Source organism: Cebidichthys violaceus, unplaced genomic scaffold, assembly GCF_023349555.1.
Source record: "Cebidichthys violaceus isolate CVI_PGR_0920_01 unplaced genomic scaffold, fCebVio1.0.p SCAF_36, whole genome shotgun sequence".
NCBI classification, from domain to species: Eukaryota; Metazoa; Chordata; class Actinopteri; order Perciformes; family Stichaeidae; genus Cebidichthys; species Cebidichthys violaceus.
Genome location: NW_027176550.1, coordinates 20,357 through 45,000, shown reverse-complemented (window position 1 = coordinate 45,000; position 24,644 = coordinate 20,357). Strand labels below are relative to the sequence as shown.

General features: G+C 46.1%; 4 protein-coding genes across 6 annotated transcripts in view; 1 reads left to right on the top strand and 3 right to left on the bottom strand.

The window, feature by feature from the left end:
• The window catches only part of thoc6 (THO complex 6), a 3,071-nt gene extending 1,587 nt beyond the window's left edge, over nucleotides 1-1,484 (top strand). Inside the window, exons 7-13 of the mRNA XM_068725690.1 lie at nucleotides 36-107; nucleotides 187-289; nucleotides 382-431; nucleotides 696-758; nucleotides 919-1,029; nucleotides 1,098-1,226; nucleotides 1,311-1,484. Coding sequence (XP_068581791.1) covers nucleotides 36-107; nucleotides 187-289; nucleotides 382-431; nucleotides 696-758; nucleotides 919-1,029; nucleotides 1,098-1,226; nucleotides 1,311-1,391 — 609 coding nt within the window. The 3' untranslated portion in view covers nucleotides 1,392-1,484. The remainder of the gene's footprint in view (nucleotides 1-35; nucleotides 108-186; nucleotides 290-381; nucleotides 432-695; nucleotides 759-918; nucleotides 1,030-1,097; nucleotides 1,227-1,310) is intronic.
• A 66-nt stretch (nucleotides 1,485-1,550) lies between these two features.
• med15 (mediator complex subunit 15) lies at nucleotides 1,551-11,169 on the bottom strand. 3 transcript variants are annotated; one of them, XM_068725759.1, is made up of 18 exons: nucleotides 11,035-11,169; nucleotides 9,900-9,987; nucleotides 9,766-9,817; nucleotides 8,833-8,856; nucleotides 8,500-8,664; nucleotides 7,977-8,329; nucleotides 7,441-7,851; nucleotides 7,160-7,267; nucleotides 6,217-6,369; nucleotides 6,002-6,120; nucleotides 5,742-5,869; nucleotides 5,056-5,190; nucleotides 3,939-4,002; nucleotides 3,789-3,855; nucleotides 3,472-3,629; nucleotides 3,005-3,171; nucleotides 2,778-2,876; nucleotides 1,551-2,576 (listed from the first exon to the last, which is right to left on the bottom strand). In XM_068725759.1, exons 1-18 carry the CDS (start codon nucleotides 11,100-11,102, stop codon nucleotides 2,440-2,442), a joined length of 2,496 nt encoding a protein of 831 aa, XP_068581860.1. In that variant the 5' UTR covers nucleotides 11,103-11,169; the 3' UTR covers nucleotides 1,551-2,439. The 3 variants fall into 3 exon arrangements, with proteins under 3 accessions (XP_068581860.1, XP_068581862.1, XP_068581863.1); XM_068725761.1 differs by having other exon boundaries at nucleotides 7,160-7,264; XM_068725762.1 differs by lacking the exon at nucleotides 7,160-7,267.
• A 1,032-nt stretch (nucleotides 11,170-12,201) lies between these two features.
• Nucleotides 12,202-19,772, bottom strand: bcat2 (branched chain amino-acid transaminase 2, mitochondrial). The gene is made up of 11 exons (XM_068725786.1): nucleotides 19,661-19,772; nucleotides 18,197-18,268; nucleotides 17,549-17,749; nucleotides 17,357-17,467; nucleotides 16,580-16,699; nucleotides 16,305-16,468; nucleotides 14,941-15,083; nucleotides 14,749-14,834; nucleotides 14,282-14,422; nucleotides 14,064-14,138; nucleotides 12,202-13,672 (listed from the first exon to the last, which is right to left on the bottom strand). The coding sequence occupies exons 1-11, from the start codon at nucleotides 19,676-19,678 to the stop codon at nucleotides 13,631-13,633; spliced, it is 1,173 nt and encodes a 390-aa protein (XP_068581887.1). The 5' UTR covers nucleotides 19,679-19,772; the 3' UTR covers nucleotides 12,202-13,630.
• Nucleotides 19,773-20,608: 836 nt separating this feature from the next.
• On the bottom strand, nucleotides 20,609-24,523 carry hsd17b14 (hydroxysteroid (17-beta) dehydrogenase 14). Its single transcript, XM_068725787.1, has 9 exons — nucleotides 24,297-24,523; nucleotides 24,171-24,206; nucleotides 23,731-23,828; nucleotides 23,324-23,390; nucleotides 23,125-23,216; nucleotides 22,243-22,347; nucleotides 22,053-22,120; nucleotides 21,404-21,500; nucleotides 20,609-21,099 (listed from the first exon to the last, which is right to left on the bottom strand). The coding sequence occupies exons 1-9, from the start codon at nucleotides 24,376-24,378 to the stop codon at nucleotides 20,953-20,955; spliced, it is 792 nt and encodes a 263-aa protein (XP_068581888.1). The 5' UTR covers nucleotides 24,379-24,523; the 3' UTR covers nucleotides 20,609-20,952.
• Between the last annotated feature and the right edge of the window lie 121 nt (nucleotides 24,524-24,644).

Below are 24,644 nucleotides of genomic sequence, written 5' to 3'. Positions count from 1 at the left end.
TGTACGATGAAGACCGCTGACTCTTCCTCTCTCAGGACAACAGTCTGGTCTTCGGCGGAGGAGACAACAACGTCCACGTCCTGGACCTGGAGCACGGAGTCTTCAAGGTGAGTCGGGTTCACCTGGAGGTCCATCGGGAGTCCTGGACCTGGACCTAGACCTGAACCTGTGTCTCTGTCTCCACAGTCCGTCCTGCAGGGTCACTCCGACTACGTCCACTGTGTGAGCGTCAGAGACCGGGAGGCTGAGATCCTGTCGGGGGGGGAGGACGGAGCCGTGAGGGTGTGGGGTGAGGCGGCCATGTTGGTCTCAGGCTGTAGTTTATTATCATCGTTAATGTAGTTTTATTATTATTATTAATCCAGATGTTTTGTGGTCCAGACAGCAGGACCGGTCAGTGTGTTCACTGCATCGAGGTCCACAAGTACGAGGTGACGTCTTTATGTGATTCATCTTCATCCTTCTTACCTTCATCTTCATCATGGTTTTGTTCTTCATATCTACTTCTCCCTTTTATTCCTTTCACTTCCTTTTTCTCCTTCCTCCATCTATCTCTTTCCTTCCTTGCCTCCTCATTTCCCCCTGATCCTTTCCTCCTCCCTCTCCTCTTCCTCCCCCCCCCCTCCCCCCATGAAGCTTCAGGTAACAGTCCAGGTGAGTGAGTGTAAACGTGTCGTTCTCTAAACGTGTTTCAGAGTTGTGCTCGTCCTCAGTACGGTAAATGGATCAACTGTCTGACCACCGACTCTGACTGGATGGTGAGACACACACACACACACACACACACACACACACACACACACACACACACACACACACACACACACACACACACACACACACACACACACACACACACACACACACAGAGAGAGATCAGCTGATCGTTACTGATCCATGACCACTTCCTGTTTCCAGCTGTGTGGAGGAGGTCCGTCTCTGTCCTTGTGGCATCTCCGCTCTCTGTCTCCGACCTCCGTGTTCCCTCTGACCGGCTGCCAGAGACAGACCACCTTCTACCAGGACATGGTGAGACACCTGTCTGTCTGTCTGCCTGTCTGACCCAGTGTTCATACTAACCTCCTCCTCTTCCTCAGATCCTGGCTGTGGGCGAAGGCCCGGCCGTCTCTCACTGTCTGCTGGGTGGAGAAGTCAAAGCTCAGATCCCGTGTACGCCTCAGAGCCTCAACACGCTGCAGCTCAACACCAACAGCACCGAGCACAGAGTGAGTCCCTGAACGCACCGCCAGCACCATCCAGAGTCCTTATAATATAATGATGATGACGATGATGATGTACTTCCTGTTCAGGTGCTGACGGTCGGAGGCAGCAGCGATCACATCGACGTGTTCACTAACCTGTCGTACAGAACCTTCTCTCTCAGCTTCTGACGGGTCACATGAACGTTTGTGTGTCTGACAGTTTGAAAAAAAACCTTTTGTATCATTTATTCTGAACTATAATAAAGTGTGTTTTTATACAAACTGTGTTATTTATAACAAAATGAACGTTTCGTTTTTCAGTGACTGAAACAGATTTCTGGATTTTTAAAAAGTTGAACTGAAAAGTTTTTTTTATTTATTATGATAGCAAAAAAATACATTTATATCTTCACTTTGAGTTCTTTACAGCAGCGCTCCTCTGTGGTACAAAACTGAACGAACGTCTCAAACAAAAAGTCATTCCAACTAAAACAAGCCGTGTGTTGCATTCAGGAGCAGAATATATATCGGGACAGACGACAGTCGGGCTTTTTCCCTTTTTCAGTTTCCTGTTTGGAAGCTTTTCAGTTTATATACAAGCTGATAAAATCTCCTGACTTTACCCAGAATGCATCAGGAGTAATGTCCGCCTGAAAACATCCTCACCTGATGGGGCCTTCAGGGACTAAGATGAGTGTGGGGAACAACAGCTGCTCGTCATTTATGACCAGGTTCAACAAGTTGACGGGTGGTGTTGATGGGTAGAGTCTGACGGGTGGTGTTGACGGGTAGAGTCACTGATGGGTGGTGTTGACGGGTAGAGTCACTGTGATGGGTGGTGTTGACGGGTAGAGTTACTGTGACGGGAGGTGTTGACGGGTAGAGTCACTGTGACGGGAGGTGTTGACGGGTAGAGTCACTGTGACGGGTGGTGTTGACGGGTAGAGTCACTGATGGGTGGTGTTGACGGGTAGAGTTACTGTGATGGGAGGTGTTGACGGGTAGAGTCACTGTGACGGGAGGTGTTGACGGGTAGAGTTACTGTGATGGGAGGTGTTGACGGGTAGAGTCACTGTGACGGGAGGTGTTGACGGGTAGAGTCACTGTGACGGGTGGTGTTGACGGGTAGAGTCACTGACGGGTGGTGTTGACGGGTAGAGTCACTGACGGGTGGTGCTGACGGGTAGAGTCACTGATGGGTGGTGTTGACGGGCGGAGTCCGGTGGTGGGCGGGGCTTCAGGCGGCTGACAGGCAGGCCTGGCGGACGCTCTGGGCCCAGGTGTTGAGCAGCTCCGTCACCGAGTGTTTGTCAGGAAGCTGCAGCAGTTTGGACGTCATGTTTCTGTGGACCGTCTGCAGGAAGCCGTTCGCACCTGGAGGAGCAGACGGGTCATGTGATCATTGACGGGTCATGTGATCATTGACGGGTCATGTGATCAATAAACATTCATTAGTAACAGACTTCCTGCCAGTGAAACCCGTTTGATAAAACACTCCTAACACTATAAAGAAGTTCACCACATGGTTCTGGTTTCTGGATCTTAATCTCAAGTGTTTGATGGAGCTGGTCTCACCGTACTGGTCCCCGTCGTCGGCCCAGTATGGACTCTGGTCTGGATAATCAGCAGGAACACTCAGCTGTAGAGGAGGAACACTGGGGAGGTTCTTATCATCTGAGAACAAACACAGAACCGGGTCAGAACATCTTGATGGTATCAGAGTCAAACTGTTTTAGTGATCTATCATGAGTTCTGGTTCTGAAGGTCTACTAGTTCTACTGTGTGCTGGTTCTGGTCTGTACCGAGTTTGCAGACCAGGTGCACGGTGCCGTTGTTGCTGCAGAATGACGGGTCCAGGTTCACGAGGAACTTGACGTCGAGCCGGGCCACCTCTCCCTGCAGGATGTTGGGGATGGTCTGCCGCTCGTCTTCCTCGTGCTTCCTCTTCCTCCCGGAGACGTTGGGCCCCCTGAGAACCAGAACCACAACAGATCACTTCACACCTGCTGCTTCCCGTTTCATGAGCTTTAATCTCTGAGGACACAGAACACAATCTTTTTGGATCAAAAGCTAAATAAAACCGGATCATCTAAAGACCTAGTCCTTAGACCTGGTCCTCTCTGGGTCCTTAGAGTTCGCCTCATATGAGTTTAAATTCTGGTCCATAATAATTAATAGCATCAGGTCTCCATTTAAAGGCTAAGTCCACTAAATAAAAACAAATAAGACATTAAAGAGACACTTTGGTCTCTGGTGGTTTTGAACCTACGTGATGGGGGGTCCGTGGATGGCGGTCATGGCGGGGGCGAAGGTCCGGTACAGGGAGTGGTTGAAGACCGGGGACCGGATGTTGGCCATGACGGCGTCCAGCAGCGGCTGACACAGGTACTGCTGCTTAGAGGACACCTGGGGGGGAGGGGGGGTGGGCTGGAAACCACATGGGGGGGGGGGGGGGGGGGGGGGCACCATTACAACCTGACCATCACCATAGCAACCTGTGATTACATCAATCCAGACCAGATTTTCTTCAGCTGAACTTCAAATCTAAACTTTGGTGGACCCCGTTAGTGTGAGAGAGGTTCTCACCACGGCCATGTCGTTCTTCAGCTTCTCCAGAGCTATCTCACACTTCTGTAGCGTCTTCAGGGGACACCTGCAGGACAGAGGACACACAGGTGAGAGGACACACAGGACAGAGTGACGTCCTCTAATGGAGTTCTTGACGAGGACGTGTACCTGGTGTTTGGATCCGTCAAGATGTTCAACAGACTCTTCATCTTACTCAGGTCCTTCTTCCTGTCTGTCAACACAAACAACTACATATTAATAAAGTGTTCATGAAGTCATGAGAGGAGGATCTCAATAGATCAATCAATGTCTCCAACGTTCCTCAAATACATGTTCTGATTGGTCAAATGACTCAAGTGATTAATCAATTAATGGATGATGGGTTAATGGATTAATGGATGATGGGTTAATGGATGATGGGTTAATGGATTAATGGATGATGGATTAATGGATTAATGGATGATGGATTAATGGATGATGGATTAATGGATGATGGGTTAATGGATGATGGGTTAATGGATTAATTGATTAATGGATGATGGGTTAATGGATGATGGGTTAATGGATTAATGGATGATGGGTTAATGGATGATGGGTTAATGGATGATGGATTAATAGATGATGGGTTAATGGATGATGGGTTAATAGATGATGGGTTAATGGATGATGGATTAATTGATTAATGGATGATGGGTTAATGGATGATGGGTTAATGGATGATGGGTTAATGGATGATGGGTTAATGGATGATGGGTTAATGGATGATGGGTTAATAGATGATGGGTTAATAGATGATGGGTTAATAGATGATGGGTTAATGGATGATGGGTTAATGGATTAATGGATGATGGGTTAATAGATGATGGGTTAATGGATGATGGATTAATGGATGATGGGTTAATGGATGATGGGTTAATAGATGATGGGTTAATGGATGATGGGTTAATAGATGATGGGTTAATAGATGATGGGTTAATAGATGATGGGTTAATGGATGATGGGTTAATAGATGATGGGTTAATAGATGATGGATTAATGGATGATGGGTTAATGGATGATGGATTAATGGATGATGGGTTAATGGATGATGGATTAATGGATGATGGGTTAATGGATGATGGGTTAATGGATGATGGGTTAATGGATGATGGGTTAATGGATGATGGATTAATGGATGATGGATTAATGGATGATGGGTTAATAGATGATGGGTTAATGGATGATGGATTAATGGATGATGGGTTAATGGATGATGGGTTAATGGATGATGGGTTAGGGTTCTGACCTTCGTTCTTGTCGATCTTATTGATCATCCTGCGCAGAGGTTCGATGTATTTAGAGAGCTGCTTGAGTTTCTCCATGTACTGCTGGTCCTCCAGAGACGTGGGTCCAGCTGGACTCATCACTGAGCCGGGGTTACCTGTAGGACAGGAGGGGACAGGAAGGAGACAAGTGAGGACAGGAGAGGACAGGAAGGAGACAGGAGAGGGCAGGAAGGAGACAGGAGAGGGCAGGAAGGCGACAAGGGAGGACAGGAGGGGACAGGAAGGAGACAAGGGAGGACAGGAGGGGACAGGAAGGAGACAAGGGAGGACAGGAGGGGACAGGAAGAAGACAAGTGAGGACAGGAGGGAGACAAGAGAGACCGGAAGGGACAGGAAGGGAGAGGAGGGAGACATTGGAGACATGTGTCACTACCAACATTTGTCAGGAGTCCGTCATTAGAACAGATTTTGTAAATCAATAGAACAGATTCCATCAAATCTCTCCCTAAAGATTAAATTCAGAGTGACGATTCATTAAAACGTTTTTTTAAAACAGAAGTAAAACATAAACTAAAAGCTGATGATGATTCTTTCTGGCTCTCTGTTCGGCTCCAGTCGATCTCGTCGCTAGTATTCAGAGGGATCGACGATCTAAAGATCTGCTCTCAGCTGAGCTCTGTTGTTAACCTGAAGAGTGTTTGTGTACCTGGAGTGTTGAGCGGTCCAGGTGAGGGGACTCCATAGTTGAGGGGGGTCCGGGCGTTGGCGGGGCTATGCGAGGGCTGAGGGGACGGGCTGGGCTGGAAACCTCCCGGAGACGGAGTGGGACCAGAGCTGGAGACGGGAAGCATTTTAGAAACCAGCGTGGTGCATCACCATGGCAACGGGTAAAACAACAGGCAGAACCTCCATTTTAAATCAGGACAGGAGGTCTCATTGAGAGCCCCCGCGGACGCCCCGTTGTACCTGGCCGAGTTGGGCTGTGAGGTGGGGGGCTGAGGTGACGGCTGAGGAGGGGGAGGCATCGACAGCGGCGTTTGCACCTGCCCAGGTGAGGGCGATGACATCATTTGATGCTGCTGTGCCTGTGGAGGAAAGCGAATTGGGCAAGACCGTTAAGATGAGCGCTAAGACGACCCAACCGTTGACTCGACCCAAACACTCATACTGGGGACAAATACCTGTTGTGTTAGTGACTGTCCTCCCGCTGCGGCGGCGGCAGCGGCGGCTGCGGCGGCGGCGGCGGCTGCCACGGCAGCAGCGTTTTGAGGAGGGATGGAGGGGTTCAGGGCTCGAGGCATCCGGGGCGGAATCTGCATCCCAGGACGGACCAGCTTCAGAGGACACACAACAGGACAATGTGAGCAGACAGACACACACATATTTGTCTTTCTCTAGTTTGACAATCAGTTGGAGCCTCCTTTCAGCACCCTGGATTAAACTTTGTAAACGTGTGATACCTAAATGTGAACCACCACCCCGGTCGTCCTCTCTGCAGGCACTGTCCCTCGACCTCCACGCGACACTGACGAGCCAAGACAACCCAACAATGTCCAGAGCGATCAGCATCTCATGGCTAGTCTCATTCGCCTCTGAGGAGCATTTTGAATACCTCAAACAACCCTCGAAGTGTTCTTTCCACCACTCAACAGCCTGAGCCGAGTCCTGCTTTGCCTTTCTGGGTTGGTCCAACGGTTCGTCAGAACTTCACTGAGGCCAACTGAAAGTCCTTCTCCACACTCTCCCCAAACTCCTCACACACCTGGGTTTTTGCTTCCCACAGCTGCAGCCCTTGTGGCCAACTGGTTGGTACCCGTCTGCATTTTCTAAAAGACCCCTGAGCCAGCCAAGCCCAAAAAGGCCTCCTTCTTCAGCTTGACGACCTCCTTCACCGCTGGTGTCCATCAGCAGGTTCATAAGTTGCTTTAGACGGGCACCGGTGACCTTCTTACCACAGCTCCTAGCGGTCGCTTCCACAATGGAGGCTTTGAACATGATCCACGTGGTGATACCAATGAGGGAAAACAGAGAGGGATGTCTAAGCTCTAGAACTTTAGGATCTCGTTGAGTTTTAAACCCCTCATTGGGTCCTTGTGACACATAAAGACTCGACTGCAGGCTCACCTGTCCAGGTCCGGCGGCGGCGGCGGCGGCTGCTGCTGCAGCGGCTGCGTTGTGCTGCGCCTGAGCTGCGGCTTGCTGGGCCTGCTGCTGCAAGGCTGCACGGGCCTGCTTTCACACGCAAACACAAGGCAAAGCATGCAAGCAGAGGGAGGGTTTGGGGTTTAAGCAAGACTACTGGAACCCTGGTTTATCAGCTGCAGTGAGTAAAGGATGAATGATTATGATAAGCAGCATATATAAGAATGGGAATAAGAATAATAGTCGTTCTGACTCTGTCTCACCTGGAAGGCCTGGATCTTGAGCTGGTGCTGCTGCTGACTGAGCGAGTTGATGGGGGCGTGCTGAGCGGACGTCATCTGTCCGGCAAGAGACGGAGGCACCATGCCGGGCTGCTGCTGCTGCTGAGGGTGTGGAGGCATCTGACCCGGCTGAGGCTGAGCCTGGGCCTGGACCTGCTGCTGCTGAACCATGTGTTGGATGGATTGTGCCTGGGCCTGAGCTTGGGCCTGGGCCTGAGCTTGGGCTTGAGCTTGAGCCTGAGCTTGGGCTTGGGCTTGAGCCTGTGCTTGAGCCTGTGCTTGAGCCTGGGCTTGGGCTTGAGCCTGGGCTTGAGCCTGAGCCTGAGCCTGAGCGTGCTGCTGCTGGAGTTGCAGCTGGACCATCTGCTGCTGCTGAATCCTGGTCTGGTGCATCTGCACACAGTGTGTGAAGTGTCAGGTGATATAAAACTAGTACCAACCAGTGAAGCTAAGACAATGTGAAGATAATGTGAAGATGTTCAGCACCCATTGAGGTGTCACTGTGTGATGCTTCATACCTGGTTCTGCTGCTGCTGGTTCTGGGCCTGCTGCTGCTGCTGCTGCTGCTGGTTCTGGTGCTGCTGCTGAAGTTGCTGGTTCTGGTGGTGCTGCTGTTGTTGTTGCTGTTGTTGTTGTTGCTGCTGCTGCTGCTGCTGCTGCTGCTGCATCTGCTGCACCCTCAGCTGCTGCTGCTGCACCTGGAACTGCTGCTGGATGGCGTTCTGCTGCTGCTGCTGCTGCTGCTGCTGCTGCTGCTGCTGCATGGCGTTCTGCTGCTGGGCCTGTTGGAACTGCTGGAACTGGATGGACTGCTGCTGCTGTTGCTGCGCCTGCACCAGCTGCTGCATCGGCATCTGTCCCGGACCCCCTACTGCAGAGGGAGCGAGAGGGAGATGAAGGACAAGACCAGGGTCCACGGCTAGGAACCAGTGTAGAGGAGAGGTCTGGAGTCTCAAACACAACGTGCCAAAGCGGAGACCCAAAAGGTAAGAACAGTTTAGAGGCTTCCGGCCGACCACCACAAGAAGGAAACACACTCACTGGCTTGTGGGTTTCCAGCCACCCCTGCCATGGCATGCTGCCCTATCTGCATCTGCCCCATGGCCCCCATGCCACCCACTGGAGCACCGGTGGGCCGGGGCCCCATGCCAATGACGCCGGGGCCCCCTCCGACCCCCGTCAGGTTAGTCAGGGCATTCATGGGATCTAACAGAAAGGTAGACAACAGATCATGTTACGCAGCTCCGACATGCACGGCAGAAACCATGAACACCGTGAGTCTGGTAGCGACAGAACCAGCAGAGGACAGAACCCAGCAGAGAAAAACCACAAGAGGAAGAGACCCGGACCCAGACAGGAACTAAGTCCACTCACCTGGACCTCCGAGTGTCTTCTTGTCTGTCGATGAGAAACAAGTAATGAGTTAGAGCCGCAGTCCGATTCCTTTGTGACATCAATAACTCTTTATTAGTGCGTTAACCCTCTGAACCCCAACACTACACCGCTTATCACCCACGAGCTGGAATAACTCATTATTGTCACATTTTCATCTTTCCGATGGTCCTTGAACACATCATGTGTTGCAAAAGCTTCCATCAGAAAAATCAGCTTAAAGTTGTGATATTTCATCAGAAACATTTAATTCTACATGTTGTCATTATAAATCTCTCCTCTAATAAAGAGTTCACTTTAACCAGATTGTGTTAAAAACATTAAATTATGAACTCCTGAGTGAAACTATGAAGTCATGATTGATTCATCTGAGACCAACAGTCATGTGACCAGAAATCAGAGAAACTTTGACTGAACTTCAGGAAGTGAACACAGAGAGGAGAGGAGAGGAGAGGAGAGGAGAGGAGAGGAGAGGAGAGGAGAGCAGAGGAGGGGAGAGGACAGAGGAGAGGAGGGGAGAGGAGAGGAGAGGAGGGGAAAGGAGAGGAGGGGAGAGGCTGAAACATGTCAATAGTTTAATATATAAAACATGTAGAGACTCCATTTGTATTCCAACATTGGTAACACTTGTAGACACTTTAAACATGTTGAATATAAAGATTATATTTTTTTCCACTGTTTGTAAAATCAATGATCAAAGAAATTAAACTTGTGTTTCCTTCTTTTTTAAAGATTGATGTCATCATAACTGTTGTTCTGCTCTAAAGACATGTTCTACTTCTAGTCATCATGGCTCTGTTTCCATAGAGGAGTAGGACTTTTATTTTGAAAATCAAGACCACGGAGAGTAAAAACGTGAGCGGTTTGTGGTTTAGAGGGCTAAAGTAAAAACACACGTTGAGGTCCGATACTTACGGATGTCTCTGAAGTGAATGATCAGCCTCGCCACCAGAGAAAGATATTCCTCCTGAGGACAACGAGATCCGTTAACGACACGTTAAGACGACGGTGAACGGGATCTTTGTCTCCGTACCTGTTCTGATACTCACTCTGGATTTGGCTTTGACATAAACGTGGTTCTCCATGTCGTTGCTGGACTTGGTGTGTGCGGTTCCTGCCTTCCTCATCGCCTCTTCGCTGGAGAGAACACACGATCAACACTTCAGCAAAGACTCAAATCCATAACGTTTTTAAATCCTTATGATTCATAACACAGTAACAGGAACTGTGCTTTCATCCATGCATCTTTCTTTGTTCTACTGTTATTTTACTGGATATTATTATCTTCAGTGTTGTTTGCTAATCAGATATTTCAGTCATTAGCTTCTAAAATGTGTTTTTTTAAAAGACTCTTTGTGAAAACAATCAGTTTAAATATTTCTATCTGAGATTTTAGAACCCAAACAAATAATCGATTAATCATGAAAACAAACAGCAGATTAATTGATAATGAAAATAAAGTTGCAATTCTAATGCTATGTGTGTGTATATATATACAATTTTACTACAAAAAAACATTATTATAAAATACATCTTTACGTTGAATATATGGAAAATATTGTGAATAAGAAATACAATACAAACACTGTATTTATGTACCAAACTAATATTTATACTACATTACATATTAACACACTCTTTGTTTTTAATGTGTGAAAAACAAATTTAAAGAAAAACGTTACCAAGTTATGGACTCATAACATATATATAACATACACATATATATATTTATAAAATATATAACGTGTTCATCGTATGTATATAAAATAATATCACGTAGTATGTTTGACGTCATGAGAAACATTAACTCATCTGTAACAAAGTAAAGAGTTAAACTCTCTGAATGAACTAACTTAACGTTAGCAGCTAAAATGCTAATAATAAAAAACGGTTATAACAATTACTTTGTCAATTATGGTTACGCCGAATTAATAAGTGGACTCAAATATTTAGACGTGTGTGTTCTCCGGGTTTGTAGACGTGTGTTAAGTTCGCCTTTTTGACGAGTTTCTTTTAATTTAACGGTTTTTTAGAGGACGGTTTGGACGTGACGTGCTTTCCTGTGGAGCTAACGTTAGTTTCGCTCGTTAGCCTAGCTTAGCTCATCAGGCTAACTCATCAGAAACAGTTAACAGTGATTTTTTTTTTTAGCCAAAAACAAAACGCAGGAAAATAATATCTCACATCTGAGCGACGACTTTCTGTCTGAACTGCGGGCTCCTCCAGTCGCTGTCCGGTCCGGGGACCTCCATCACAGAAACGGTTTATTTATTATTTATGAGCTTTTTACTTGAAGAGTTTAATGTTTTCTCTGCTCTTCCTCCTTCCGGTCTGAGCAAAATGGCGGCCGCTGTATTTTCTGATAAAAGTCGTTACCGCCGCGTGCTGGACGGAAGTAGTACTAAGACTAGTAACGTTTCAAGCACTAATACTACACTGTGGAATACTGTCACAGTGAAAGCATTAATACTACACTGTGGAATACTGTCACAGTGAAAGCACTAATACTACACTGTGGAATACTGTTACAGTGAAAGCACTAATACTACACTGAAATACTGTCACAGTGAAAGCACTAATACTACACTGTGGAATACTGTTACAGTGAAAGTACTAATACTACACTGTGGAATACTGTTACAGTGAAAGCACTAATACTACACTGTGGAATACTGTTACAGTGAAAGCACTAATACTACACTGTGAAATACTGTTAAAATAAAAGTACTAATACTACTGTAGACATACTGTGTTACAGTAAAAGTACTAATATTATACCGTGAAATACTGTGTTACAGTGAAAGCACTAATACTACTGTAGAAATACTGTGTTAAAATAAAAGTACTAATACTATACCGTGAAATACTGTGTTACAGTAAAATTACTAATACTACACTGTGAAATAATGTGTTACAGTAAAAGTACTAATACTACTATAGAAATACTGTGTTACAGTAAAAGTACAAATACTTATAATTATAGTTATATTACAGTCATATAGCCTCAATTATAGTTATAATTGAATGCAGAGACTGTAACAATAAAACATTTCCTGCCTTATAATTCACTGGCAGCTGAACTGAGTTCCTTGAATGTAATGTTGAACCAATGTACATGAACAGATAATCTTATATTCTAGTCTTATACCAGAGCTTTCTCCTCTGAAGCACGTCTGTCAAATGTTTTAATGGGTCTTCAATTCATGATGTGGACATTAAAAAAAAAAAAAATCCTCAACACCGAAGAAGAAGTGGAGTGACCAGCACACGTGCAAAACATCCATTTATACAATGCTGAACCATCGAAGAGCATCACTCACTTGAGCTTTAATAAAGTGAATCACCAAAAGATACTGAACTCAGATCAGGTTTATTGTAAAAACATTACAGCCGAGTAAAAGTAACGAGACATTTAAAAACGACTGACGGTGACAAGAGAACCCCGCTGCGTCGCCTAGTGCACACACTGGAACCGAATCGAACGGCAGCAGAAGATCCGGAGAACAACAGGCTAACAGACCGAGGTCAGGCACTTAGACAGAAGAGAGGGAGAGGTGGACAGCATTGTGTGTCAAAACAAAAATACATTCAAAAAGTGAGGAAAGCCAGAGAGGGAAGGACGCGAAGCCTAGAAAACAGTACTGGTGACACAGTCGAACACCTCGGAAGACAATTCTAGATCCACATCAAGGCGAGGACAAGTATAACTTAAAAAAAAAAAAAAACCCTCTAAAATAAAAGCACTACTTGTTACATAATGATTACACACAAATTAGTGCAGGAGTAACTTCCAGGCGTGTAACAGTCCTCCTCTTCTACAGCGCGTCGTCCGATCGTTACACCTCGGTAATCTCAAATAACGCTCAGGGGGGAAAACCCCCCCCCGAGACGTGAAACAAGGTCAGTGCAAACTCCTGGTGTCAAAGTGACGTGACGTGTGCCCCCCCCCCCCCCCCCCCCCCCCGATAACTAACAGCAACACTCCCTCAGATCATTATGTACACAACAGTAACGCGGCATCGTCCTAACACTACTCACACGTAACAGTTAAAGGTTTTAGAGGAAACACAAAGAGGTTGTTAATATATTATATCTAAGTTTTTCTTACATTTGATGAGAAACAGCGCATACTGTCCTAAACACGGATTGTATATATATATAGCTACTTTAATTTTAATATTTCTTCAAATATGTCAAGTTTGTGCCTTTTAATGTCGTTAATGACAGAATGTAACGTTTGTGCTGTTAACTATAAGCACTGTCCTCACAAGGGGACTTAATCAGAGACATGAATGGAGTGTGTTCTCTCTGCAAAATTGACCCAATTAGCTTAAGAGATTTCGATGCACTTGTGTGTGTGTGTGTGTGTGTGTGTGTGTGTGTGTGTGTGTGTGTGTGTGTGTGTGTGTGTGTGTGTGTGTGTGTGTGTGTGTGTGTGTGAGAGACATCGCATCTTCATCGTTTTAATCATCTGGCTGCATTTGCTCGTGTCCCTTCAGGTCAAAACGTTGCACGTCGTTGTCGTCAACTGCTTCCCAAAAAAGCAAGCGGCTCCATTCAAAACCACCAGAGCGTAGTCCTACGAGAGGCCGCACAGAAAAAGAAAAAAAAAAAAAAAGGTGGAGAAGATGTCCGAGAAGCGTCCGCGTCCTCGGTCGGCGGGGAAGCAGGAGTTTATTAGTGGATTTAGAGTGTGGGGGGGGGGGGGGGTGGGCTGCCGGTCTCCAAACTGGAATCATGAGCCGAACTGTTGATACAACTGGCATGTGCAATATGGCCGTTAAACAACCAGCGGTGCCCATTCGCTTGCTGTGCGTCCGTACTGAGTGGAGCAAAAGGGAACAAGAGCAAAAAAAAAAATGAACACATGCAAAATACAGTTTTTATTTTGTTGCTTTTGTGAATTTAAAAAAAAAAAGAAGTTCAGACTACTCTTTAAATGAAGAAGTCTAAAGAGAAAGAAGTATCCGTCAGGCTGCATTCACACCAGCTCAGGCTTCAGTCCTCCGTTCATTTGAATGTGGGCGGGGCATTAACCTACAAAGCATCATCCTGTCACACACCCCTTAGTATTAAAAGTGTTAAATTATTGAAGAAGTTGAAAAAAACGTAAAGACCGACACGTCTGGATGTTTTTTTTTTCTTCTAACGGTTCCATTTCGCTGCCACCAGGGGGCGCCAACCTGCAGAGGTTCGCCTACAAAGACTCGTACCTGAATATCAGTAAGCTCTTTGTGGAACCTCTTGGCCAGGTCCGGTCCGTTCTGCATGGTGGGGATCTGATAAGTCTGAGAGGGAAAGAGACGTCTCAGTCCTCTGGACCACACGTTTACACACTTAAATAATCAGAGTACAGATTAACTGTGCAGTAAACTCAATTGTTAAACGTCATATAATGTCGATTACTGACGACAGAGGGTGAACTCCTGACCTTTCCTCCGTAGAGGAGGCTGCCGACGGGACACACGACGCAGGCCGTCCCGGCTCCGAACACCTCCAGGACCCTCCCGGCGTCCAGAGCCCCCAGCAGCTCCTGCATGCCCATCGTGCGCTCCGTCACCTTAAACTCCCCCTGACAGAGGAAGCAATGAACAAGCAGGTTCAATGACGCTGCTGCAGAGGTTATGACCCTTTTAAAAAATAAAAAAAAATGAGGAGTTTGCATCACTGAGTGAATTGGTTTAGAGAGCTGAGAGCATTTCATTCATCTTTGGTGTGAAGATCAGAGGATAAAATGGACACATTTTGTGATTGATCATTTTGTGACTCCTCAGATTTATCTTCCAACCCCTTGTGGGTGTCCCAACTGGACTGAACTTGGTTTTCCCATTGCCTCGAGTCCCATCTATCCACCAGGATTTTGGAGACACCAGGCGGTCTCCTCTCTGGCGGTCTTACCCAGGTTCTGGCCAAGTCCAGCAGAGACTGCCTGGTGACTCCCGGCAGAATGATGCCATCCAGAGGAGGAGTGAACAGCTCTTTCTCTGAAAAGGCACACAAACATTTTATTTTTATTTTTTTTAAAACATCCCCATCGAGTGCGCTACATAAAACAAAAGAGAAACCTCGGGAACGTTTCGAGAGACCGACCTCCTTTCTCATTGGTCCAGTAGATGAAGAGGTTCATGGTGCCGACCTCGGTGATCTGCTCCTGCTCCCCGTAGAGCCAGAGGACCTGCTGGCAGCCTCGCTTCACCGCCTCGCTCTGCACCGCTATCGTAGCGCCGTAGTTACTGCAGAGAGGTCAAAGCAGAAAACGACTGAGCCGAGGAGGACGACCGATGAGCGTCTCTGTCGCGAAGCACAGAGAGGAAACATGTCAGCTGATTGCGTTCGTCTCAAGAGGTTAAGGAAAAAAAATTCACATTTAAAAAAAAAAAAAAAAAAAAAAAATTGTAAAATTTTGTGAAAATTTTTTTTTTTTAAAAACGGAGCCGTTTGTGATGAGCGTGCAGAACCGTCTGGAGACATTATGTCCTCGTGTCTTCAAAGAACAATGAACAATGAACAGTTCAGACTGAAGTGACGAGTCATTCTTAGATGTGGAATTCTGTCGTTCGTTTCCTCTTTCACAACATTCAATCTGCACTGATCAATGACCAACTCCACACAAAAATGGACACGACTGCATCACCCTGTACTATGTCTTTTTAGGTGAAATGCTCATTAAACGTGTTGCTGCACTATCTGCCCCGCTGTCACACGACTGCTGCTGAAGTGAGAGCAGCTTTCGTGGGGTTAGCGAGTCCAGCGGCTGCTGTTATGTAACACGGCTGAGCTCCACAGGAAGCTGGCCTGTGATTAGTGTGGAATGAGTGGAGATTACAGGAGCGCCTACCCCGCCCTTCAATAGCCTCCACCCGGAGGAGAGAGAGAGAGAGAGAGAGAGAGAGAGAGCCTCCCGCCGTGAAGCGGTGGCGTGTCTGCCGTCTGACCTTTGACCTTTTGACACCGGCCAGCTCTGCGGCAGGCTTCTTCACACAGCTGAGGTGTGGAGGCTTCAGCCAGCCATGCCAGTGTTATGAAGCACATGTAGAACATTAGAAGAGAACCGACGTACTCATCTATGATGCTTTAGGTTGTGCAGAATAAGTGTGTTTTCTTATTCTTCTCCAATTCAAATGAAAAAGGGGGCGTCGACCCAACGCGTTCCGCTCCGACTACAGATGACAAAGAGGCGATTCTGATTCTGAACCACCGGAATTTACGATGTGACTTAGCAGGTCTATGGGTGGAGTGCTTCTAGTAATTATAATATAATATAATATAATATATATATATATATATATATATATATATATATGTAATTACAGAGCAACTTACCACGATACCAGGGCTGCACATCAATCGCGAGCTCAACTTATTTTCATGCAAAGTTTGCGTGGCTCGGCACGAAAGTGCAACAAAAAATATCTTAAAAATCAGTGATTACTGCTGACGGATTGTAAACTCACCCTCCCATCTTATAGGCCCCGACGCCTCCTTTCCAAGCCCTGACGAACGACGGGTCCGCCAGCAGGGACACGGGGTTGAAGGACCCCGTGGCGAAGTACGGTCCCACCGGGCCGACGATGACGAAGATCATCGCTTCTCCTGGAGGAGAGACGCCGAGCGACGGCTGGAGGAGGAAGAGGAGGAGGAGGAAGAGGAGACGGGGTTATCAGGACTGTGTGCGTCTCCGGCCGAGACGGGACCCCGCACAGGTGTCCAGGTGTCAAATGGGGCTCACCTCGGTTCCTATGAAGGTGGGTCTGATGTAGAGGCTGGCGTCCTGGGAGAAGGGGACCCACTCCTGGTCGATCTCCACCAGCTTCTTGATGCACTTGAGCAGCTCACCTTTATCGTACAGCTGCAAAGGCAACAAGACGTTCGGCCGTCAAACAAACACTCTTCTTCTCCGAGTACGAGGACCGGGTTTAAAAAAAAAAAAAAAAAAAAGGGACAACACTAGAAAATCTGAAATCAATAAGTCATACTCTTCTTATTCTCTAAGAGTAAAGATGGGAGAAAAGCTCCATAATGAGGTCACATCTGTTAAAGCACACCACAATCAGGTCGACTGCTGCTCCTCAGAAAAGGTGACGAGTTCACTAGTGTTCACTAGTGTTCACAATACATCATTCATTAACTGTGAAAACATAGAAATACTGTCGGGTTTTTTTTTTCTCTTCCTTGTAGCACAAACTGGAATTGCGAGCATGTGGCAGAGGTCCATCATGTCACAGGGCTTCCATTGTGTCCTGAGCTCCTCATGCATTATGAATGCTTCTATCAGAGGAGGGGGGGGGGGTTGTTGTTCAGGGTATTAAGTTTTAAACTGGGCATTCTGCCCGGCGGTTACGTCACACAGCTGGTTAACTCAAGGCACATTCAGACCAGTTGGGGCAACTCTTTTTGAGACAATGGAACCCTGTGGTGATCTACGGTGAAGCGCAGTGAAAACAGGGCCGGCGGTTTAAAGAAAAGACACTGTGGACGTTCCCGAGGACGAGGTCCCTGAACTCACGGGGAGGCTGCTTCTTTCAGAGCTGCGGTGCATCCTCTCCATGTTCAGCATGGGTCTGAACATGCGGATGCGGTTGTCCACGCCACGGAACGCCTTCATGCCTTCAAAGAGCTGGAGAGAAGAACACGGTTGACAGTCAGCAGTGCGGTGAACCCCGCAGAGAGCAAACAGCGCGGGAGCAGCTCCACCCACCTCTATGGAGTAGTGCAGGGCGGAGCTGGCCGGGTGCAGCGACAGGTTCTGGAACGGTTTGATCCGAGGCGCCTCCCAGCCGCCCTTCGCCGACCAGTTGATGGTCAACATGTGGTCGGTGAACTGTTTGCCGAACACCAAGGCGGAGGGGTCGGGCTTCGACTTGCATGCCGCGTTGCGTTCGACGACGAGGTCCGACGCCTTGAGGCGGACAAGCGAGCCGCAGAGACAGAAGAGGAAGCAGACGGGACAAGAGCAGAGCGAGCGAGCGACAGCGATTGTTTTTAAAAATCGGCGTTATTGACAGAGCGTGCTTTACACGGACAATTAGTTGAGCGTTACACAGAGTCAGTTCAGAGGCCGACTTATCCCGTCAATTAGACACAATTAATTCAATTAGGCTGAATTAAATGAATATAACAGGTAGACAGTGAGGAAAAAGGACAAGAGAGGAGGAAAAAGACATTTTTAAATTCTAGGCAAGTATAAGAAAGACAAAATTCCGTCCTTTGAGAAATGCTACTTCCTGCTTCCTGTAAAGGAGCTGGAACACTGTGCGCTCCGAACAGGTAGGAGGGCACGCCGGAGCGCGAGCTCGAGCCGGACGCCTCGCCTGCTGGGAAGGAACGTTAACGTTTTCCTCTTTACCTTGAAGGAACTGGCGAACCGCAGCGAGCCGAAGGACAAGGGGAGAGCCTGAGCAAGTCGTCCATGGAGTGCCTGCAAGTCAAACACAACAAAACACACATAAATAAATAAATAAATAAATATATATATATATATATATATATATATATATATATATATATATATATATATATATATATATACACACACACACACACACACACACACACACACACACATATATAAAAACACTGGTGATCATACGTTTAAAGGTTTTGTGAGTCAACTTTTTACAAGAAGAGATATATCGTCTTCCCAGGTGACAGCTATTCATCCGGCCTTGGGGAATACAAAGGGACACCTTGTCATGACATTGTGTGTGCGCGTGTGTGTGTGTGTGTGTGTGTGTGTGTGTGTGTGTGTGTGTGTGTGTGTGTGTGTGTGTGCGCGCGTAGGAAACAGGCGGTGTGAAGTGCTGTAATTAGAACGGGGAACAAACGCAGGCTACAAAATGAGGGAATGCAAGGTGAGAAAGTGGTTCGCACGGATCCTCGTGTGTGTGTGTGTGTGTGTGTGTGTGTGTGTGTGTGTGTGGGGGGGGGGGGGGGGGGGGGGGGGGGGGGGATAAGATAATAATATCTGTTCTTATGACATAATAATAAAGAAACGAAGCCACCGACAATAACGGCTGAACAGTGCAGCACAGCTGAAGCAAGAAAAGCGAGTTCATGCCAGTTCTTGTTTTACAAGAATTCTAATTCTGCTAGTAGGTGATGCAAGTCCTGTTTTTATTGCAACCATAACTTGGTGTAGATACACACACACACACACACACACACACACGGCTGTGACGTGCACGTACATCTGATGCATGACATTTGTAGTTTATAATTTGGAGCCACAGTCTCAACACAAGTAGAAATAGCAAATGTTAGTACGCATGCGTGTCTAGTCTAAACATTACACTAGGAGACAGCAGCGACGCAGGAAACTCAATTAACAAATATGAATTTCACAGTGATACCACGAGGTAATAACACACGTTACACACACGTTAGTTGTGCATCTGAAGAGATGGAAGCAGCCTTAAACCAAAGTCACGTTTAACATTTTGTCACGTTTTCTTTAATTTCATCAGATATTTAAGTCCAATTTGCTAACTTGACGTCAGCCGAATTCGTCATCGCCCCTTAAAGATTAACACAAAGCGTTGGGTTTTGTTTAACGAGGCGTTGTGTTTTGCTGATAAACGAAACAAGTTAAAGTTCCCACATTCTCGCACGCAGTTCGGTTTGATGACCTTTTTCTCTCTCTGCAGCTTTGTTTTGACTCGGCTGCAGGCGGGACGGACACAAAGCAAAGGATCTATTAGCTTAGCGGGTTCCCTTATCTGCGTCCTTATCGCTAATTCAGGTGAACCATTTACCCGGACAGTCAATGCAAACAGGTAATAAACGGCACGGAGGCGTCGGTCAGTGAACTCACCGTCCGGAGGGCTGCCATCTCCAGCTACGTAACGATGATAAAAGCGCGATTGTGTGCTCGTGTGGAAACAGACACAACGGTTCAAAGTCAACTTCAGTTCCGCTTTGAAATAGGAGACGCTGCTGTGGGCCGTTCGGTTCGGCTCGACGCCAGAAAACCTCCCACAAATAATCTACTCCTCTGTGAATTATGTTAACTCTTCACCGAGCTGCTTCAGGCTTGTGATTTTTTTTTATTTATTTATTGATTTTTTTAAATTTGGGTTGAAAATTAAACATCCCCTCTAACCGTTCACAAAGACGTTAGTAGAAAGAAGACAGAAAAAGAAGAAAAAAAAGCCAAACAATTTAATTATTTTTTATTATTTTTAATAAACCGGTTTCATTCAAAAGACGTCATCGAGGGCGTGACAAAAGCGTCGCATCTGATTGGCGGAGAGCAAGCGGGGCTCATAAAACCGGTTTATTTGAGGACAGGCAGGTCGACGCTGATTGGTCGGCTGGGGGGAGGAGTGGCGCAGGTCTGGTTACACGGTGCGACGAGGTGCCAACAATGTAAGATATGTAACCCTCAGCCAGGCTGTTTGCTCAACCAAAGGAGCGACACGCTTCATCTTAAAACACACAAAAAAACCCTTAAAAGGTGTTACATTGATAACTGTTGTTGACCTCTACTGTATTAACACTATAATTCAAAACACAATATCTGTCATTAACATGTGAAATAGTTGTGTCCCCAGGTACAGGCTGCATTATTGTGAAACACTTGACATTGAAAGAGGAAGTTCCTGTTGAAATCTGCAACGCATTTTGATTTTTAAGCGTCTTAAGTGTCTTTTACCAACGGTTGTATAACTGCTGCTCAGAGGCGTTTGTCTCTTTCAGTTGTCAGTCCAGTAGAGGACAAGTCCATTTATTTATATATATTGTACAATTAATAGACGTCGTATAGAGTCAATGTGCTTTAAAATAAATGTGACAAAACATATAGGAACACATGATAAGAAGGCTTTACAATAAAAAAGGGAACAAGATAAGAAAGTATTATCAATATTAAAAGTGGAATAATAATAATATTGATTCTAAAATAAAAGTTTTATTCAACTTAGAGCTTGTAAAAATAGACATTTCTAAGAAGAGGCCGTTGTAGCAGACTGCAGTTCATGTGGCGGAGGATCTCAAGAGAGTTGAAGCATAATCACCGAAGACACCGTTAACTGATTCAGAATCTGTTCTAGAGAGAGCGAGGAGGCCCGGGACCCGTTGACCTCACTGCGCGTTCAGCGAGGTCGGTCAGGAAGTGATCCGACTCTTGACGCCGTAGTCGAGTTCAGCTCCTCCGCTGACCAGCAGGTCGATCCCGGTGCAGAACGTAGCGTCGGCGGCCAGATACAAGGCAGCCAGTCCGCACTCGGCCTCGGTCCCGAAGCGACCCAGCAGCTGTTTGAGAAGAACGACGTGTCAATTCTCCTCCCCCCGTTCGCTGTCCAACCTTGTCTTGTGTTTCATGCTCAACCGAAAGGTTTCTCTGCGGCCGAACAGAACTGAGGGGAACCTCTCTTTAATATTATTGTGCTGCATGTTCTTTACTCGCAGCTACAATTAACGGACCTGAAGACAGGATTCAAGTTTAACAAGAGCTGATCCCAGATGTTCACTAAATCACTTGTCGTTCTTGTTCCCAAACCCTCCCGCGTCGTTCTAGCCCAGAGCAGGAACACTCGGTTCCACCGTGACAACTTGCCTGATAGGTTTCTGCCTTTTTAATGGTTGCCGCGGCGTCTGGCGTCTGCCCCGCTAGCTCCTCCCACAGAGGCGTCAGCACGTTACCTGGAGAGATGCTGCAACGCACGGCAGCATTAGGTGAGGAGTGGCTGCTGTCAGATCAATATGTTCAGACACCTTACAGTCCCAGATAAAGGACGGAGGGGTCGTTGCTCTCATAAGAGACTTTATTATTGCCACGTGACGAGTTGGGTACCTTTGTCACATGTTTCCTCTAAACTTCTCACATACTTTCGTTTCAATGAATATTTCACAAATAGGAAAGAGGAGAAAATCACCTTCTCACGACCCCTCAGATTCATATTTGGTGACCCCTTCTAAAAGGGCCCGACCCTTAGGTTGGGAACCACTGGATCAACTAACTGAATCAGCAACGTCAGAGTTCTACTTCTGCACGCTGAATGCAATTCTGTTCTGCAATCTATCTTGCAGAACAGAACGTGTAAGTATTAAAAAGTTTGTTTACCACAGAGGGGTTTTTCTGTAATAATCCAAAATGTAAAAATCTTTTTCTATTTTTTTTTTCAGAGGGAACCTAACTTCCTGCGACATTCTGCTGAGACCTTTTTACAGTTTGAAAAACAACAGTCCGTCTGAGACACTCTCACCAGTTCACTCTCACGTTGTAGACGCTCTCATCCACGGCCATCGCCTTTGTCATGGAGACGATCGCCCCCTTGTGGAGAGAAAAAAAAAGAAAAAGAAGAAGAGAGCACGTGACAAATGACCAGTGTCTCTTTTTAAACTGAGATTTAAAAAAGGAACAATGACAAGCGTTTGCCTGGAGCGTGGTCTCACCTTGGTGGCGACATACGGCGCGGCGCATTTCTGACCGATGGTCGCCACCACGCTGGACACGTTGATGATGTTTCCGTGACGCTGTCGTAGGTACGGCAACGCATACTGGAGAGAGAGAGAGAGAGAGAGAGAGAGAGAGAGAGAGAGAGAGAGAGAGAGAGAGAGAGAGAGAGAGAGAGAGAGAGAGAGAGAGAGAGAGAGACCTCCTATGTCACCTCAGAGATCCTACGTACATTCATGTGGTGTCTCTGGGTGTGTGAGGGAGGTCACAGGAAGCAAGGAAAGGTCGTAATAATTAAAGGTTTTTTTTTTGGAACTGATGACTTGAAACGTGGAATTCAGTCACTACTTGAATACTTGATGGACACATTGAATTCAAACCGCTGAAATATTTGATTGATTTCATTTCTATGAGCTTTGAGTTACCATCCCTCAATTCCTTTGTTCATGTTTTGAATTTTTCTGTTGAATTTTTGGTTGCTGAATTTAAAAAAAAAAAAAAAAAAAATCCAATTTAATCAGCTGTCATTTTGACTCAATTTACAGTTTTAGATCTAAATAGGATCAATTGAATCTGAGCATTTTTTTTCAATATTGGACACAAACAATCTGAATTTGTAAACCCTAAAATAACAAAAATAATTACTTCAGATCACATACATTAAGATACATCTTTAAATACTCCCTCCTTTGTTTGCTGTCTTTTTTATTATTACCATTAAAAATAATAAAGCATTCGGTTGCGACCAAATTTCATGATTCAGCAAATCCTTACAGCCCTGCTTTGCTTCCCTAGAAGTCGGCAGAAATTCTCTTTCTAATCTCTTTTCATTTCATTTCTAAGTCATTTTAAGAAGGCGTCGCACAAGTCGGAGACATTACTTTAGAAGTCAAGAAGTAGTTGATGAGGTTCAGATTCAGCAGATCCCTGAACTCCTCTGCCGTGGTGTCATCGGTGGGTTTATGAGGGGGGTCTGCAGACGGACAAAATGCAAAAAGAGACAAATTAAGCACGAAAGCATCCTCACAGCGTGGTCGTCATCGCATCTGCTGGAGGAGGGGAGAGAAGAGCGAGACTCACGCCACCCGGCGTTGTTGACCAGGCAGTCCACGTGTCCGTAATGTTCCACTGTGACTGCGATCAACCTCTGCGGAGAGAGAGACGGGGTCACAACCGGTTTGCATTTGAACAGGAAACCATTTGCAAACAAAAATCACAGAGCAAACAAGGAGCTCAAGTAAACACAGACGCGGTGGAGACAGATGGGACGTTACACAAGCTGTTCATGGTGACAGATGAGGACGACAAGACAAAAACACAAACGTTGACACTGTGGTGTGAATAAATCTCAAAACGTAACATTTTTTTTTTTAAATGGACGTCTGGTTGTTTTGGGCCTTGGAGGTGAAGTCAGCTGACTAACAGGACACACTGTCATGTGATCGTGTTCGGAACTGTGTCACAGTAATGCTGAAGTTGCACGTTACCTTGACGTCGTCCTCTTTGGAGACGTCGCATGTGACGTATTTGCACGAGCCCGGCCCTGCTTTGTTTAACTCCGCCTCCACAGCTTCGCCTCCCGCACCTGTGACACATTGTGTGATTATTGCCATATAGATATTTATGTTTCAGCTTTCAAATGTCTTTCAGTACAACTCCTGTACTTAAGTGCGATTTTTTGAAGTTGTACTTTACTTTTACTACATACTTCAAGATGCAATAATCTGCGATATAACATTAGGCAGTCAAAATTAATAATACAATGTATTGTGAATGCATTATTCATAATAACACTCTGGAATGAGTATTTTCAGACTTTCTTCTTTCACATAAAGATCTTCTTCTTCCACCGTTTATTGTAATAGTTTCACTCGATATCATTGATTAGAATTTGATCGGGAAAAACTGAAATGTTGAGTTTACTGACCTATTGCACAAAACAGCACTTTGGCTCCATTCTCCACTAAAAGAAAAAAGAAAAATCAAAAATGTTCAGTTTGCCACTTGTTGCGCCGATCGCACAATAATCCCCACTATAAATAACAATAATTACCAAACACTTTGACAATCCCTCTTCCAATCCCTCTGGATCCTCCGGTCACAATGACAACTTTGTCGCGGTATCGGAGCGACATCTCTCAGCTGCTTCTGATAATGAATGTCGGTCGTTGAACGCCTCAAAGCTGCGCTGCCCGTTGACACAGCACGCGACCACAACCAGGAAGTATTTCTCTACCCTAATTATGCCATATGTGCACACAGCAGTACGTTTCAAATCCTCTTCATGTTTATCACATCATGGGGTCTGCTCTGCTGCCTTCAGGTGCTGTTGGTAGTATTGGAAATCACAAAGTTCTCTCAAAAACTGCCAATAAAATGGGAAAGTTATCAACCATCTTAA

Coding starts and splice junctions, on each gene's coding strand:
- hsd17b14 (XM_068725787.1), bottom strand. CDS start 24,378: ATGTCGCTCCGATACCGCGACAAAGTTGTCATTGTGACCGGAGGATCC. Junction 23,829..24,170: donor AGTGCTGTTTTGTGCAATAG/GTCAGTAAACTC, acceptor AATGTGTCACAG/GTGCGGGAGGCGAAGCTGTG. Junction 21,501..22,052: donor TACAACGTGAGAGTGAACTG/GTGAGAGTGTCT, acceptor CGTGCGTTGCAG/CATCTCTCCAGGTAACGTGC.
- bcat2 (XM_068725786.1), bottom strand. Junction 15,084..16,304: donor GGGGCCTATAAGATGGGAGG/GTGAGTTTACAA, acceptor ACCTCTCTGCAG/TAACTACGGCGCTACGATAG. Junction 14,835..14,940: donor CTGGACCAATGAGAAAGGAG/GTCGGTCTCTCG, acceptor GTGCCTTTTCAG/AGAAAGAGCTGTTCACTCCT.
- med15 (XM_068725759.1), bottom strand. CDS start 11,102: ATGGAGGTCCCCGGACCGGACAGCGACTGGAGGAGCCCGCAGTTCAGA. Junction 7,852..7,976: donor ACCAGCAGCAGCAGAACCAG/GTATGAAGCATC, acceptor CACTGTGTGCAG/ATGCACCAGACCAGGATTCA. Junction 6,370..7,159: donor CCGCCGCCGGACCTGGACAG/GTGAGCCTGCAG, acceptor TGTCCTCTGAAG/CTGGTCCGTCCTGGGATGCA.